The following is a 15,256-nucleotide window of genomic DNA, read 5'->3' as shown; positions in this document are numbered from 1 at the left end:
TTCTGTAAATAAAATATTTAAAAAGTGGTACTAATGGCTGGGAGGAGGGAAGTTATAAATTTATATGTGTCTTTTTTTGTGTGGATGAGTGTGGGACTACCTTTTCTTAACTAGTATTCCTTGGTGTGTACTTTTAGAGCATCCTAAAACTTTGCCAAAATGACAAAAATTGTGTAGTATCCTCTTGTAATATATTATTATCACACTTTGATACTCTGTTTAGGATTTTAACTCAGTAGAACAAAGTTTTTCTGTTTAATTAGGTATAGCTTATTGACAAAGACTTTTTTTTAAAGATTTTATTTATTTATTTGACAGAGAGATAGTGAGAGCAGGAACACAAGCAGGGGGAGTGGGAGAGGGAGAAGCAGGCTTCCCGCCGAGCAGGGAGCCCGATGCGGGGCTCGATCCTAGGACCCTGGGATCATGACCTGAGCCGAAGGCAGACGCTTAATGACTGAGCCACCCAGGCGCCCCTTGACAAAGAAATTTTTAATTTTAAGTGCACAATTCTGAATTTTGACAGTTGTTTCCATTTGTTTAACTACCACCACAGTCATGACATGCTTTTCCATCAAAATGCTTCCTCATGCTCTGTAGCAGTCAGTTCCTTTTCCCTACCTCTGACCCCTGGCAACCATTATAATCTGATTTTGGCACTATAGTTTTTCCTTTTTAGGATTTCATATAAATGGCATCATACAGTATGTAGTCTTTTTTGATTCAGATTCTTATGTTTAATATGATGGTTTTGAGATTTTAGCCATGTTGTTGGATATATTGTAGTTCCTATTTATTGCTTAGTAGTATTCAGTTGATTTGATAGAACACTATTTATCCATTTGCCAATTGGTAAGTATTTGGCTTGTTTCTGGTCTTTGGCTATTATTAAAAAGACTGCTGTGAAAATTTGCTGTGAATGCAGATTTTTACATGGACATACATTTTCATATATTTCCTAACTAGGAATGGGATTGTTAGGTTATATGGGAAGGATAAGTTTAACTTTATAAGAAACTGCAAAACTTCCCTAAAGTGTCTGTAACATTTTGTATTCCACACCAGCAATGTATGAGTTTCAGTTATGCCACATCTGCTCCAGTACTTGGTATTTTTGGTCTTTTTAATTTTAGCTATTCTAATTGGTATATAATGGCATTTTGTTGTGACTTTAATTTGACTTTCCCAATAATTGGTGATGTTGAAAATCTTTCTTTGTGCTGTGTATCTTCTTTTTAGTGAAGCCTGCTCAAATCTCTTGTCTATTTTAAAATCAGGTCATTTGTCCTGTTATTGCTGAGTCATAAGAGTTATATATTCTGGATATCAGTCCTTAATCACATATATCACATATCACAGAGATTTTTTTCCCTATCTGTGCTTTGCCTTTTAATTTTCTTAACAGTCTCTTTTGAAGGCAAATGTTTTAAAATGTGATCAAATCCAATTTATCCTTTTTTTATGATTCCTATCTTTTATATACTACCTAAAAAGTATTTCCCTGGCCCAGGCCACAAATGTTTTCTTGTTTTCTTCTAGGTGTTTTATAATCTTAGCCTGTTCATTTAGATCATCACTCATTTTGTGTTAATGTTTGTATATAGAATGAGGTAAAGGTTGATTTATATTTTTTTCTATGTGGATACCAACTATTCCAGCACTATTTGTTGAAAAGAATATCCTTTTACCGCTGAATTACTTTGGTATCTGTGTAAAATTAGTTAATCATCTATGCATGGGTCTGTTTCTAGACTGTATTTTTTTCCCCATTGATCTGAATATCTATGTATACTAATATCACACTGTCTTAAGTGTGATATTAAGTTGTGAAATCAGGCAGTGTAAGTCTTTCAGCATTGTTCTTTTTCAAAATTGTTTTTGATATTCTAGGTTCTTTGCATTTCTTTTTTTTTTTTTTAAGATTTTATTAGCGGGTGTGCACACGTGACATGCGCACATGTGTAGGGAGGAGGGGCACAGGGGCAGAGGGAGAGGGAGAGGGAGAAGCAGACTCCCCACTGAGCAGGGAGCCCGACATGGGGTTCCATCCCAGGACTCTGAGATCATGACCTGAGGCAAAGGTGGAGGCTTAACCTACTGAGCCACTGCAGACACCCCCGTTCTTTGCATTTCTGTGTAAATTTTAGAATCATAGTGTCAATTTCTACCAGAAATAGGAGTCTACTCTGTTGTTTTATGCATTTGCTCTTGCTTTCAGCTAGGCACATGTTCTACTTAATTTGTATAGGACTCTTTTTATCACCTGAGTTTTATTTCTGAGTGATAATTATTAAATGTGTTTTGTGGTTCTGAGTCATAGCAATATGAATTACTTATCCCTCGTTCTGGCAATACATTGTGAAGAGAAAGTTTTACTGTACCTCAAATAGACAGGATATTTGAAGTGTAATATGGCTGCTTATTTGCCACGTAGGCATTGCTCCAGATTTATGCAACCAGCTGTAGTTCACTTTGTGGTTAACCCCAAGAAAAGGCTGTAGTTTTGTTTTATCCTTAATCTTGAAGTAACAGAGCATAAAACATTTTTACATCTTGTTCAAAGTTCCCTTATTTGATTATTCTGTTTGTAATTGTTATTAATATTTTTCTTATCTAGAGAAGCCTAGGGTTTGAGTTTCATATTTAATTTCAGATAGAGGTGTTTGTGCATGTGTATGTTTTTGCAAAACCCTGGAAATAGTATAAAGTGTTCTAAGAGGTGGTGGTTTAGATAGTAAGGAATTCTTTACAATCAAATTAACATTTGAATGATATCTTACAAAGTTTCAAAGTTTCAAAATACATCAGCAAGTTGAAAAAATATCACCTTTTTTGAATTACTTCTAAGTGTTGTTTAGATGTGTTAAATATAAAACTTAAGCAATAAAAATAGTATGCATTCTGGGAAATCACAGATCTATTGGAATTAACACTGAAATAGAAGTTAGGAACTTATTGTATATAATATTAAAATGACAGTATGTTCAATTCAGAATTTGGTAGCTGCGTGTGGATTCTAATTATAGTATAAACAGTTGTCTGGAATCCTTTCCTCAGGAAATGAATCATTATGTAGCACCGACCTTTTTTAAATATCTGAAGGGTTGCAGTCTTCAGTGCTTTTTGTATTCTTTAGCCTACTTTATTATTATTATTTTTTTATCTTTCCTTTTCTGTTTGGCCATGTGTTTAGTGTACCTGTCCTCTATTCTATTTTTCTGCTGCTAATGTGCTGTGGGTTTGGCATATAGATAATTGAGGTTAGTAGGAGGCAGTAGGATAGAGCTGGGCATGGAATTGGGAGTATTTCTGCTGAACTTCAAGAATTAAGAATCATAGGAACATACAGGTATAGGAGGTACAAGTCATTCAAGGTACGAAGGATCAGACTAGTCTTAGAAACTTTGCCATAATGATACTCAGTGAATGCAAGAGGTTGTGGAACAGTAGCCTCAAATTTCTGAAGGAAAGAAAACATGTCTCAAGCATTTTATAAACATTCATTTTATTTTTCAAGTGTAAGACAAGAGACATCCTCACCCAAGGATACCAGAGAAATAACAATACTGATGACACTCTTTAAAACCAAGAAACAGGGGCGCCTGGGTGGCTCAGTCGTTAAGCGTCTGCCTTCGGCTCAGGTCATGATCCCAGGGTCCTGGGATCGAGCCCCACATCGGGCTCCCTGCTCAGCGGGAAGCCTGCTTCCCCCTCTCCCACTCCCCCTGCTTGTGTTCCTTCTCTCGCTTTGTCTCTGTCAAATAAATAAATAAAACTTAAAAAAAAAAAAAAAAAGCCAAGAAACAAAAACGTACCTGAGGACAAGTCCAGGCAACCAACAGCTGAATCAAAATAAAAAGTCAGGAATGGAGAAGCCATTAGAAAAATGGTGTGTGTCGACTCTACTTAAGTAAAATCCTAATACTAGCAACTGTAGGAATTAGGGTTCCAGAGCAGAATACAAATGTTACAAACCTTTTAAAATCTTTGTCAAAACATTGAAAAGTCTCTTTCTGATGGTTATAAATGTACAGAGGAGATTTTAAAATAGCAAAACTAATATTCAAAATAGTAGAGACTTTCGGAAAATTAAAGTGTTACTTCTTTGCAAAAATTCATTAAGATTGAGTAGTCTTGCCTCCCTTGCCTTCACCTCAGTTGCATAACCTAAGATAACAGCACGCATCTTTTCTATGCATCGGTGAATTGTCATCCTCCTTTCAAAATTTGGATCAGCTGAAAAAATTGTACCCTTTTCCCTCTGTATCCTGAAATACCTCTGGGAATTCCTTTAATGGGAAGTCTTTTGCAGGTATCGGTTCCTTTGTGACATCTTCACCCTTTATGTGGCAACCACTTTCTTCATCTGTGTAGCTAATTCAGCCCTCACTCAGTTCCTATAGCGCGCATCTGCAGCCTCTGAGTGTCAGTGTTGTCAGTAGTCCCTGGGCAGCTCTTCTGTATGCTGTTTATGTTCGGTTTGACTTGCACTTTCAGTGTCCTCATTTTTCATTTCTTCGCTGAACTTTCATCCTTGTTGGCTGATTTCCTCTTCTGATTATCCATCCTTGTAAATTGTCACACTGTCATGTGTGATTATCACAGGCTGACAGGGAGACAACTACACGCTTGCTGTGTATGAGCTAAAAACTAGACACATGGTGATCAAACCACTGACAGACTTCAAAAGAAGTGATGTGATTGATCCCTGAGCATGATGAGCGTCGGTTATTTACGTAGTAACTTGTGGATTGAAGAGCTGGCTGCGAAGTTTGTATTTTATGCACTTACTTGCAGTTAATACACAGCCGTGTTGTTGAGGGTTTATTTTACTAGATTGTAAAAACTTGTATATAGCAAAGCCAGGCAGAGTGAAGACTGTCTATAATAACATAACAATGTGAGTGTATTAATCTTATTATTCTTGACAGGGAGTCAGTGAAATATATGAAATATATAAGCACAGTGATTCTAATCTCTAAGTGTTTCTCATAATCATATAATTAATTTTAGAGGAATCTGTTAGGGATTCTCCCCTAGTGAAGAAAATACGAAGTTCAGCAGGTCTTTCTTGTTTCTGTCCTTTTCTGTTAAGACCTATAGCCAGTAGGTGGGGATGTTCCAGTCCAGTTTCACTGAAGCCAACTATCCAACTTAAAGAACCTACTTCTCTGGCTTATGGCCATGTATGCAAGACCAGTAACATCAACTCTCATACCCTTTGGGCATTAACATAATTCCCCTGAAGTCTTTCTTTATTTCTAATGCCCATGTCAGGGTCACCACAGCTTCATCATCTGTACTCCATTATTCACTTTTGCTACTTGAGAATTTTTTCTTGTTCTTATGCTCAGCTATGTATTTAAAATAATTTGACACTGATACAGCATTTCTGTGTATTTGTAATGAATAGGAGGGAAGACTTTTGCATGTGTTTCATTATTATCTGGATTAGAAATACTCTGTCATGGTCATTCTTTAAAAAAAAAAAAAAAAAAAGAATTCCAGGGGCCCCTGGGTGGCTCAGTTAAGCATCCAACTCTTGGTTTCACTCAGGTCATGATCCCAGGGTCGTGAGATTGAGCCCTGCATGGAGCCTGGCAGAGGGCTCTGTGCTCAGTAGGAAGTCTGCTTCCCCTCTCCCTCTCCCTCTGCCCCTCCCCCCATGTGTGTGCATGTGCGCGCGCGCGCTCTCATAAATAAATCTTTAAAAGAAAATTCCACTCAAAATAGTATCCCAAACTGTAAAATTCCTTTTAATAACTATTAAGAAATGTGTGAGACCTATAGAAGGAAACCAAATTCATAAAAGAAGATATGAATTAATGTAGTGATATACTGCATTCTTAGATGGGAAGACTCAGTTGGTAATGATGTCAATTCTCCCCAAAGTAGGCTCTTCCAATTAAAATTTCAATGGAATTTTAAAAGAAAATTTAAAGTTATCTGGAGAGGTAAATTTGAAAATGTAGTTAAGAAAATTTTGAAGAAAAATAACGGGGGAGTAAGTTGCTGTACTAAGTAGCAAGGTATGGTGCAAAGATAGAATAATTAAGATAATGGTTTGGAGCGGGAAATAGGTCTGTCAAGCAGATGGGTCTATAGAACAAAATTGAGGCTACAGAAACATATGTAGACAATTTTGAACTAATAAAGCTTCATTTCAAGCAATTAGGGAGAGGATGGGTTATTTAAAAGAAAATTGGCTGTTTTGGGGGGCAAACACAGTTATATCCCTATTTTACATCATAAAGAAAATTAGATTCCAGATGGAGTAAATCTGTAGACATAAAAAAAAAAAGAGTGCTGTTTTCAGAGGCTCAAGATAGCCTTCTTAACCATGCCTAAAATCTAGAAACCATAAAGGAAGAGACTGATAGACTTAACTACATATTTAAAGCTTAAAGTAGGGGTGCCTCAGTGGCTCAGTCGTTAAGCGTCTGCCTTCGGCTCGGGTCATTGATCCCAGGGTGCTGGGATCGAGCCCCACATCAGGCTCCCTGCTCAGCGGGAAGCCTGCTTCTCCCTCCTGCTCTCACTCTCTCTGTCAAATAAATAAATAAAATCTTAAAAAAAAAAAAAAAAGCTTAAAGTAAAGCACCAAAACAAAGTTGAAAGATTAACAAAAGACAGGAGAAATATATTTACTATATAAAACAAACACAATATATAGAGTGTCTTGGCTAATAAGACAACCAGTAGAAAATGGACAAAACATATAAACAGATGTTTCAAAAAAATAGCAATGACTAATACAAAAAGATGTTTATCCTCATTAATAATAAAACTTGAGATACCATTTTTTACTCAGGAGATGGGCAAAATATAAATCATTGGTCATCTCCTATGTTAGAGTATTGTAGGGATGTAAGTTAGTGTCTTCAGTTTGATAGTTATCAGAAATTAAATATCCATACCTTTGGCCTATTGGGTCTATTTCTAGGGATTTAATCTACAGAAATACAAGCATATGTACAAAAGATATATGCATATAGATGTTCATTGTAGCATTGTTTAGTGAGAAATTGAGTTCAATTTACGCGTTCCTCAATAGAGGAATAAATGAATAAATTTTAGTGTATCCATACTTGGGAATACTGTGAGGAGCAGGTACCATGAAGGATCATGGGCTCTAGAGTCAGGTTGCCAGGCTTAAATTCTGAATTCATTATTTACTAGTTGCATGTCTGGACTTACTTAACTTCTCTGGCCTCAATTTTCTCATCTGTAAAATAGGGATAATTGAATCTGTTTCGGAGGTGTGATAATTAAATGAACTAAACTGTATAGAACAGTGCTTAGAATGTAAGTACTCAGTAATATTAGCTAATAGTAAATGATCATTTTTTGTTAAAAAAATACATTTATAAAATTCTAACATGGAAAAACCCCATTGTGATTTAAGTAAACAAATTTTAGAGCAATGTGTGCATATGGCATGAGCACCTGTTTGTAAATAAAATGTAAGTTATGTATGTGCCTGTATTTTAATGTATGTGGATAAATTTGGAAGCATAAATGCCAGTCTTAACAGTAGTTACCTTTGAGGAGTGAGATTTGGTGGAGTGGAAGCAGATTATCAGATTTTTAAAGATATTTTTTAGTATTTTTTTCTTAAGCATGTATTACACTATAAATTAAAAAAAAAAAAGATTTTATTTATTTATTTATTTGACAGAGAGAGAGAGATAGCGAGAGCAGGAACACAAGCAGGGGGAATGGGAGAGGGAGAAGCAGGCTTCCTGCCAAGCAGGGAGCCCGATACGGGGCTTGATCCTAGGACCCTGGGATTATGAGCTGAGCCGAAGGCAGACGCTTAATGTCTGAGCCACCCAGGTGCCCCACATGATAACTAAATTTTTAAAAAAAGATCCCATAGACTAAGAATAGTAGAACTTCTGACTAACTTCCATCTTACTTTTTTTAAAATAACTGCAAGAAGGTTGTGTCCTAGGTGATGTTTGCTTTCTCTTATTTTCCTCAGTGACTCACTATAATTTTCCTTGCAGGAACATGCTTACCCAGCTGACGAACTCATGCCTTTAACCTGTAGAGGTCGTGTTAGAGGCCAGGAACCAAGTCGGGGTGATGTTGATGACGCCTTGGGAAAGTGAGTATTATTAACACAGTGGATGGTGTGGCATCTCAGGCTTCCGAAGTCTTAGACTTCCTAGATGCAGCATACAGTTGTATTTTGGGGGTTGGTTAAATATCAAGGACTGCTTTAAGTATTAACATTAAACTCTTTTATTTCCTTCTGTTATCTTTTATAAAAAATCATTTTACCTCTTAGATCAGTGAAAAGTTAAGTTGCTAAGATGAATATAACTTTTGAAATGTATATAAAGTCATTGACACATTATAAAGTGTTGATAGTTTAGTATTTTTTATATTTATTTTTTAAAGATTTTATTTATTTGAGGGGCGCCTGGGTGGCTCAGTCGGTTAAGCGTCTGCCTTCAGCTCCGGTCATGGTCCCAGGGTCCTGGGATCGAGCCCTGCATCAGGCTCCCCACTCAGCGGGAAGCCTGCTTCTCTCTCTCCCTCTCCCACTCCCTTTGCTTGTGTTCCTACTCTCGCTGTCTCTCTGTCAAATAAATAAATAAAATCTTAAAAAAAAAAAAAAGATTTATTTGAGAGAGAGAGTATAGCAGGGGTTGGGGTGGGGGGCAGAGGGAGAGGGAGAAGCAGACTCCCTGCTGAACAGAGAGCCCAATGTAGGGCTTGATTCCAGGATCCTGGGATCACGGCCTGAGCTGAAGGCAGATGCTTAACTGATTGAGCCACCCAGGCACCTTGACAGTTTAATATTTTTATTTGCTTTAAAAAAGAGTTAATATATTTTCTATTCATTTTGAAAGATATGGAGATACACTGAATATTAAACGTCATGTTAAGCCTTTTCAGGTGCCTTCAGTGCTTTCTAGGTTACATTGTACTATAGATGCATGGAAGTACTAGCTAATAGAAACTACCAGTCAATAAGGCATAGATACATCTGCTTATACATTCATGGATAAAATTCAGAATTCTAATGGTTTGTATCTCATTATACTTGTTTCTTAGATTTTCCCTGACATTGATTGATTCTTTGGACACTCTTGTGGTAGGTTTGATTCCTCTTGAATTTACTTATTTTATAAATTTCATAATTTGTACACTCAAAATATTATGAATACAGTCATTACGCAGTAAGTCTGAAGTAGAGGTTTTCAGAATTTAAGGTGTTCTGAGCTTTGTTTCTAAATAGTTATTTCACACTATTGAGTTATGTCATGTGAATATCAAGTGAAAGTATGCAGAAATCATGGAGATATTGAAATAATTTATAGGCAAGTTAACTTATGTGATGGCACTTTTAATCAGGAAGGTTGTTTCCCCATTCTACAAGGAGGTTGAAGCTATTGGAAGAAATTAATTCTAGAAAATACCACTGATATTCTTGTTCCAGAATGGCATGCCACAATGATACTGAAATTGTTAAACTAGAATTCTTATGTTCATTAAAAAAATTAATTTTTTTCCCACCAGTGATTTTTAGCACCAAGTGATCATTTCTTGGCAGTCCTTTTCAACCTCATGGGATACAAAATCATTTAAATTAATTCTGGGGGGGGATGGTTTGTAATGGCAGAGGATAAAGATTCAGTTCTAGATGTCATGATTTCTAAATACAGTATCTTTCTAATTTTCTACTTTGAGATCATTTACAATATAAAAGTAGGCTTGTTTCAGAATTTTCCTTAAGACCTGGGTCTCAATTTTGAGTAAATGTCTCAAGGGCTGATTAATATTTTAAAAAACAAAACAAAAAAATCTTTGGGGTGGCAGGAATTTTTCAGAATTAAGCTTTTCTTCCCACTGTTGTTTCCACGTTCTTTTTTCACTGGGCATTTTCTTTTTCTTTTCCTTTCCTTTCCTATTCCCTTCTCTTCCCTCCTTCCTTCTATACCAGTGTCTTAGGAGGATGGCCTGTGAAGTTTTAAAAAATAGCCCCATCTTCCAAGTTACTCTGATTTAATTATTCTGGAGTGGGGCTGCGCATTATTATTTATGCCTTTAAAGCTTCTCTTTGTCTATAGAGTGCCGCCTTGGTTGAGAAGACCTTTTTGTTGTGAGGACGGCCGTTGTTTACAACTTTTACAGTTGGGTCAGGGTTTCAAATGTTGACTCCGTTTTTCAGAGATTAAAGGAATGTGGGAACTCTATTATCATGACTGTGAGAATGAGAGAATATTTGTATGCCTTATTTTTGGTTTAGTGGTCCTGTGTGTTCTGCTATACTAGGGCTTCCTCTCAAATAAAAGACAAAGGTGAACAAAATATGCTGGGAGGCACAGATGGCCAGCCTGGGAGAAACCAAGTGGTGTACTTACAGCTGTAGCTGGGTTATACTCCCCAGGTCTACTTTGACATGGGGGAGTAAGTGAGGAGCAGTAGCTGTGTATTAGGAAAGACCATAGGTGAACTTAACTTTGTTTCTCATTCTGTCAGCTTGGCTTTATCCTTCCAGATAGCAAATTCCCCATCATCTCCCTGTAAGTCGGTTTTCTTGAACACGGACCTCGGATATCATATGCTTTAAAAAATCTTATCAGAAATGACGGGGAATAAGGTAGTTTCAGGCTGCATAACTCCTAGATTTAGAAATCTGTTGGCTTCTAATTGCGTATCCATTAATTATTACAGAGGTTCTATCTTTCAGGTTTTACCATTTGTATACTTGGCACTGATTCGCGGAATATGATCCCGGGACCAGCAGCAGCAGCAGCACTGGACAGCTTGTTAGAAATGCGACATTTTAGCGCCTCATCCCAGACCTGCTAAATCAGACAGTCTGGGAGGGAGGCCCAGCAGTCTGTTTTTTAACAAGCTTCCAGATGATTCTGATGTATGCTAAAGTTTGAGAAATACTGTATAATGATGCAGTGCTTTTTAAACTTCAATGTATTGCAAGTCACCTAGGGATCTTGCTAAAATGCAGATTCTGATCCAATAGACTGAAGGTAGGTTCCAAGAATCTGTGTTTCTAATAAGCTGCCACTTGGTGGTGCTGCTATTGCTGGTTAGCAGACCATATTCTCCATACTGTGTGGTATAAACTTGAGTTCTGGCTCCTTGTGGCAGGTAGTAACAAGAAGTGATCACATAATACTGATATGTGTAACCTTGGTCAAATTAATTAACTTCTCTGGGCTCCTGTTTTCACCTCAAAAGGGCCTAGACTAGATATCTAAGTTTCCTATGAACTATAAGGTATTATTTCTTACTGATCTTTGGTTCAGATTCAAATAAGTAACTCCTATTTGTTGAAGTTACCCTCAAGAAGAGTTAAGAAAGATTGATAAAGTCTTACATTTAAAAAAAAGATACTTTATAAACTCTTTAAATTTTAGTGTCTTCAAGTAGGAATAACCTAAGTAACTTATATATCATAACTTTGAAACATAAAAATTCACTTTGAATTTTTATTCCTATTTTAAACATTTTCTTTTTAATTTAAACAGAGGAATTAGTTTAGAAATATTTTTCCTACATTTAAGGAATTGTTTTGGTACATTTTATTAATATACTTATTATTATTTCTTTTTTTCTCAAATATTTTTATTTATTTATTTGACAGAGACACAGCGTGAGAGGGGACACAAGCAGGGGGAGTGGGAGAGGGAGAAGCAGGCTTCCCGCTGAATAGGGAGCCCAATGCCGGGCTCAGTCCCAGGACCCTGGGATCATGAATTGAGCCAAAGGCAGATGCTTAACCAATTGAGCCAGCCAGGTGCCCCACACTTATTAATATTTCTAATTTACTTTGCCTTTACTTTGATTATTTTTTTATTTTTTGATTTATTTGAAAATATTAATAGACCATATCACGTGTGACAGTACATGCAACTCTACTGTTTTTATTTTGGTCATACCATAATATGTTAAGTAGCATTTCTGTTGTCATAGTTTGGTCTTTAAATTTAATCTGTTGCTCCTCATTCTAGCCATCTAATTTTTATTGATATAATGAAGCCAAGAACTAAATTTAAATTTATCTTTATATTCTACATTACCATGAAATCTGTAGAAAGGAAGATATCAAAACAAATTAAAGATGATGAGGGAAAGGAAGAGACCTGAATTCATCTTTGCTATCTGCTAGGAGCTTAAAAATCTTATTCAGTAATAGAGCAGTTGGAATGAATTTTCTCACGAATTATGGACAAAGAGAACTCTTTCCACTTTTATTCTCCTTTGAAACAAATAACATTAGTATAATTTTTGGGAGTAATTCTCAGGAGATAGACCTAGGAAGAAGAACAACATTAACAAAATGATACTAAAAAGTGTATGTGTAGGTGAGTTGGGAGTAGCACAGTTGTGTTTCATTCTAAAAGTGATTCAGGGCTGTATACATCTGCACTTGTTGCTGCAGAATTGACATGGATTTAGAGGTTGACAAGGAAAAGCCGTCAATTTAAAGGCAAGCTTGATAGTATATTTTACTCAGGACTTACCTTAAATTTTACTTTTACTTGAATTTTAGTCAGATATTCTTATGGAATGTTCTATACCTAAATTAGAATCTTTGAAGAAAGCAAGTGAAAAAGCACTATAAAATATTATCAAACAAAAAGATTAAACAAGTAAAGGAGAACTACTTTTAATGGATCTGTGGTCTAAATAACATGTAATTATGCAGCTGTTACCGAACAATCTATCACAACTGCTAACTCAGGAAATGAACAGGTAAGGCCTGCACACTGCCTCGGCCAACTGCTCCCTCCCTGGGAATGCTGAGGGAGCTGGACAATCAGAAGCATAGCTCCTGGCTGGGTGTGCCAACACTGTTGTTTAACAAACTCAGGTAAACTTGTGGCAAGAGAAGCCAGTAACTCAAAAGAGGAGGATTTGGAAAAGAGAAGTGGAGAGATTTATTTCAGGTGCTGGCAGCTGGGGGAGGTGGCAGGCACAGGCCTTAACAACCGACCTCTCCACAGACATGGTGGACACCTAGAGTTTTATAAGGAGAGGTGGGGGAGTAGGAGTATGTACAAGAGAGCAGGCAGAGGGCGTGATCATGGGCTGGTGGTGGGGTGTCGGAAGGTGTTCAGCCCATGATCATGGGCAGGAAAGGGGACATGTAGGGTGTGGTCTTCTAGGCATTCCATTGGTATCAGGGCTTTTCTGGTCTGGCAGTTGGAATATTCTGGTCCCTGCAAAATATCTTGTCAATGACTCAAGAAAGTGTGATCAGCAGTAAGCACAATGGGTTGTAGCTAGAGCATGAGTTAAGTGGTCTTGTCTATTTCTGGTTTTAACTGTTGGGGTCAGTAGTTGAGCAAGAGAGCTTTCTGACACAGCCTTGATTTTGACTGAAAAATCAAAGCAACTATGTAATGCATTGGCCCCTTCATGGAACTGATTGCAAGAATCCACAAAATTCTTAACCTAGTCAGGATTCTAGACCCCCATGGTAATAACAATAACAATAATGATATTAAGCACTTTTTAAGTCAGGCACTCTACTGAAAATACTTTACATATATTACCTCATTTAAGAAAACAATCCTATAAGAGTAGATATTTCTTCTTTTTATGGATGAGGGAAGAGGCTCAGAGATGGAAGTCACTTGACCAAGATTACACAGGTAGTGAGTGAAAGAAACAGTTCAAAACAGGGCTTGCTCTTGATTACAACATTATACTCCTCCTTAGTTAGGGGTCAGGGCATCCACGGGTAAAGATGGCAGGTTGTGTGTGGTTTAGGATCAGTCAGTCATTCTCTGAAGGATGTGCTCTCTTTTGAGAGTAAGCAACCTTTAAAATAATGTTTGGTGAATAAGATGGTTTTTGTGTTGTTTTGACTTGGAAACCAAATCCTGGTAGAGCTCAGCTCATGTAGCTCTAGGTCATGGGTTATATATTAAGAAACCAGTTAACAGTTCCGATGATGATTGTTTTAAAGTCTTAATGATTTCCATGTATCTAAAAGAGAAATATATATAGATTCCGTATAATGTAGGCATTTAATTTTGGGGGGTTTTAGATACCACGTTTTTATCGGAGGCTTAAGGGAAACATTTTGTATGTGTCACTTTTTAGAGTCTTAATGTATTAACTTGCATTTACTAGTTCATTCTAACACTACTTATTTTTGACTTTTGGTGGAAAAGAACTTTATTTTCATAATTTTCTTCTAGGTATTAAATAAAACTAAAGAATTTGAAGATGCAGTGAGAAAAGTTTTAAGAGATGTTAATTTAGATAATGATGTAGTTGTATCAGTCTTTGAAACAAACATCAGAGTTCTTGGGTAAGTATGTAAGACACTAAAGGTATAATTTTAATAACAGAAAAGCCTAGGGTAAACTGTTTATTTCTTGATGGTAATAAAGCAAGATATTTCTTATGTTTAAAAGATAAAAGTTGGGATACTATGAAACAGAGGCTGTAGGATGACCTTGCATTGTATGAGGCACAGACAGCAGCAGACTTTGGAAATAGTTGCAGATTCAAATCAAAGGTAATCCCATGTATTGTTTAAAAAGGATTAGAGGTTGAACATTTGCATATTAGCTGTATCTCAGGTTTTTCGCTAGTTTACATAGTTTTCTAATCTTAGCCAGCACCTCTTCAGGCCAAATGAAATTAAATGTATAATACTACCTCTCAACTAAACAGTTTGAAATGCTCTCAGGACATTTAAAAATATTGAATTATGGGATTTATTAATTCAAGTTTCAACATTATTAAATTTTTATATTTAATGGTTACTTTTATGTTATTGTAACACATTTCCTTTGTCAGACAAGTAAAGTGAGTCTTTTTCAGTTTAGGAAATATTTATGTAGCATTTCACAGAGTTTGTTAATCTATTTAATACAACGTTGGGGAGATTTTTTTAATGTTATACTGTAAGAGTTAAAGATTACGTGATGATATTAAGTTAAATTTAAAAGTTGTTAGAATCAAATATCAAGTTTCTTAAAATAAGTGATTTCTAGGATATTCTTTTTTTTTTTTTTTTAAGGATCTGCTTTAAGAAATTTTAAGGTATTTGAGAATGCCAAACACTTTACAGCAGATAGAATATCTAAAACTTTTTTGTACTGTCTGTGTTTTGCCATAAAATGCATAGCCAGAGTTAGGTAAAAAAAAAAAAAAAAAAGTTCTTCTGAGGTCTTTCCTTATGTATGCTAAATTGTTGATAACAAGATACCCACATCTTTTTGAGGTGGTGACTTTTAAGTATCTGTAAGAAGTGGAT

At 36.2% G+C, this 15,256-nt stretch overlaps 1 protein-coding gene across 4 annotated transcripts in view; it reads left to right on the top strand.

Annotated features, from left to right (window-relative positions):
* Positions 1 to 15,256, top strand: part of EDEM3 (ER degradation enhancing alpha-mannosidase like protein 3) — a 70,062-nt gene that overhangs the window by 10,672 nt on the left and 44,134 nt on the right. For all 4 annotated transcript variants that reach the window (XR_008506282.2, XM_045877321.2, XM_045877323.2 and 1 more), the window contains exons 3-5: positions 8,010 to 8,110; positions 9,067 to 9,106; positions 14,190 to 14,302. Coding sequence is in view for 3 of the 4 variants with exons in the window: in XM_045877321.2 (XP_045733277.1) it covers positions 8,010 to 8,110; positions 9,067 to 9,106; positions 14,190 to 14,302 (254 nt within the window). In the remaining variant the exon portion in view is untranslated. The remainder of the gene's footprint in view (positions 1 to 8,009; positions 8,111 to 9,066; positions 9,107 to 14,189; positions 14,303 to 15,256) is intronic.

Source organism: Mirounga angustirostris, unplaced genomic scaffold (assembly GCF_029215605.1).
Source record: "Mirounga angustirostris isolate CCGP_5_RB_7025 unplaced genomic scaffold, mMirAng1.0.hap1 SCAF_6, whole genome shotgun sequence".
Classification (NCBI taxonomy): domain Eukaryota; kingdom Metazoa; phylum Chordata; class Mammalia; order Carnivora; family Phocidae; genus Mirounga; species Mirounga angustirostris.
This window is presented reverse-complemented; position numbering and strand designations above follow the sequence as displayed.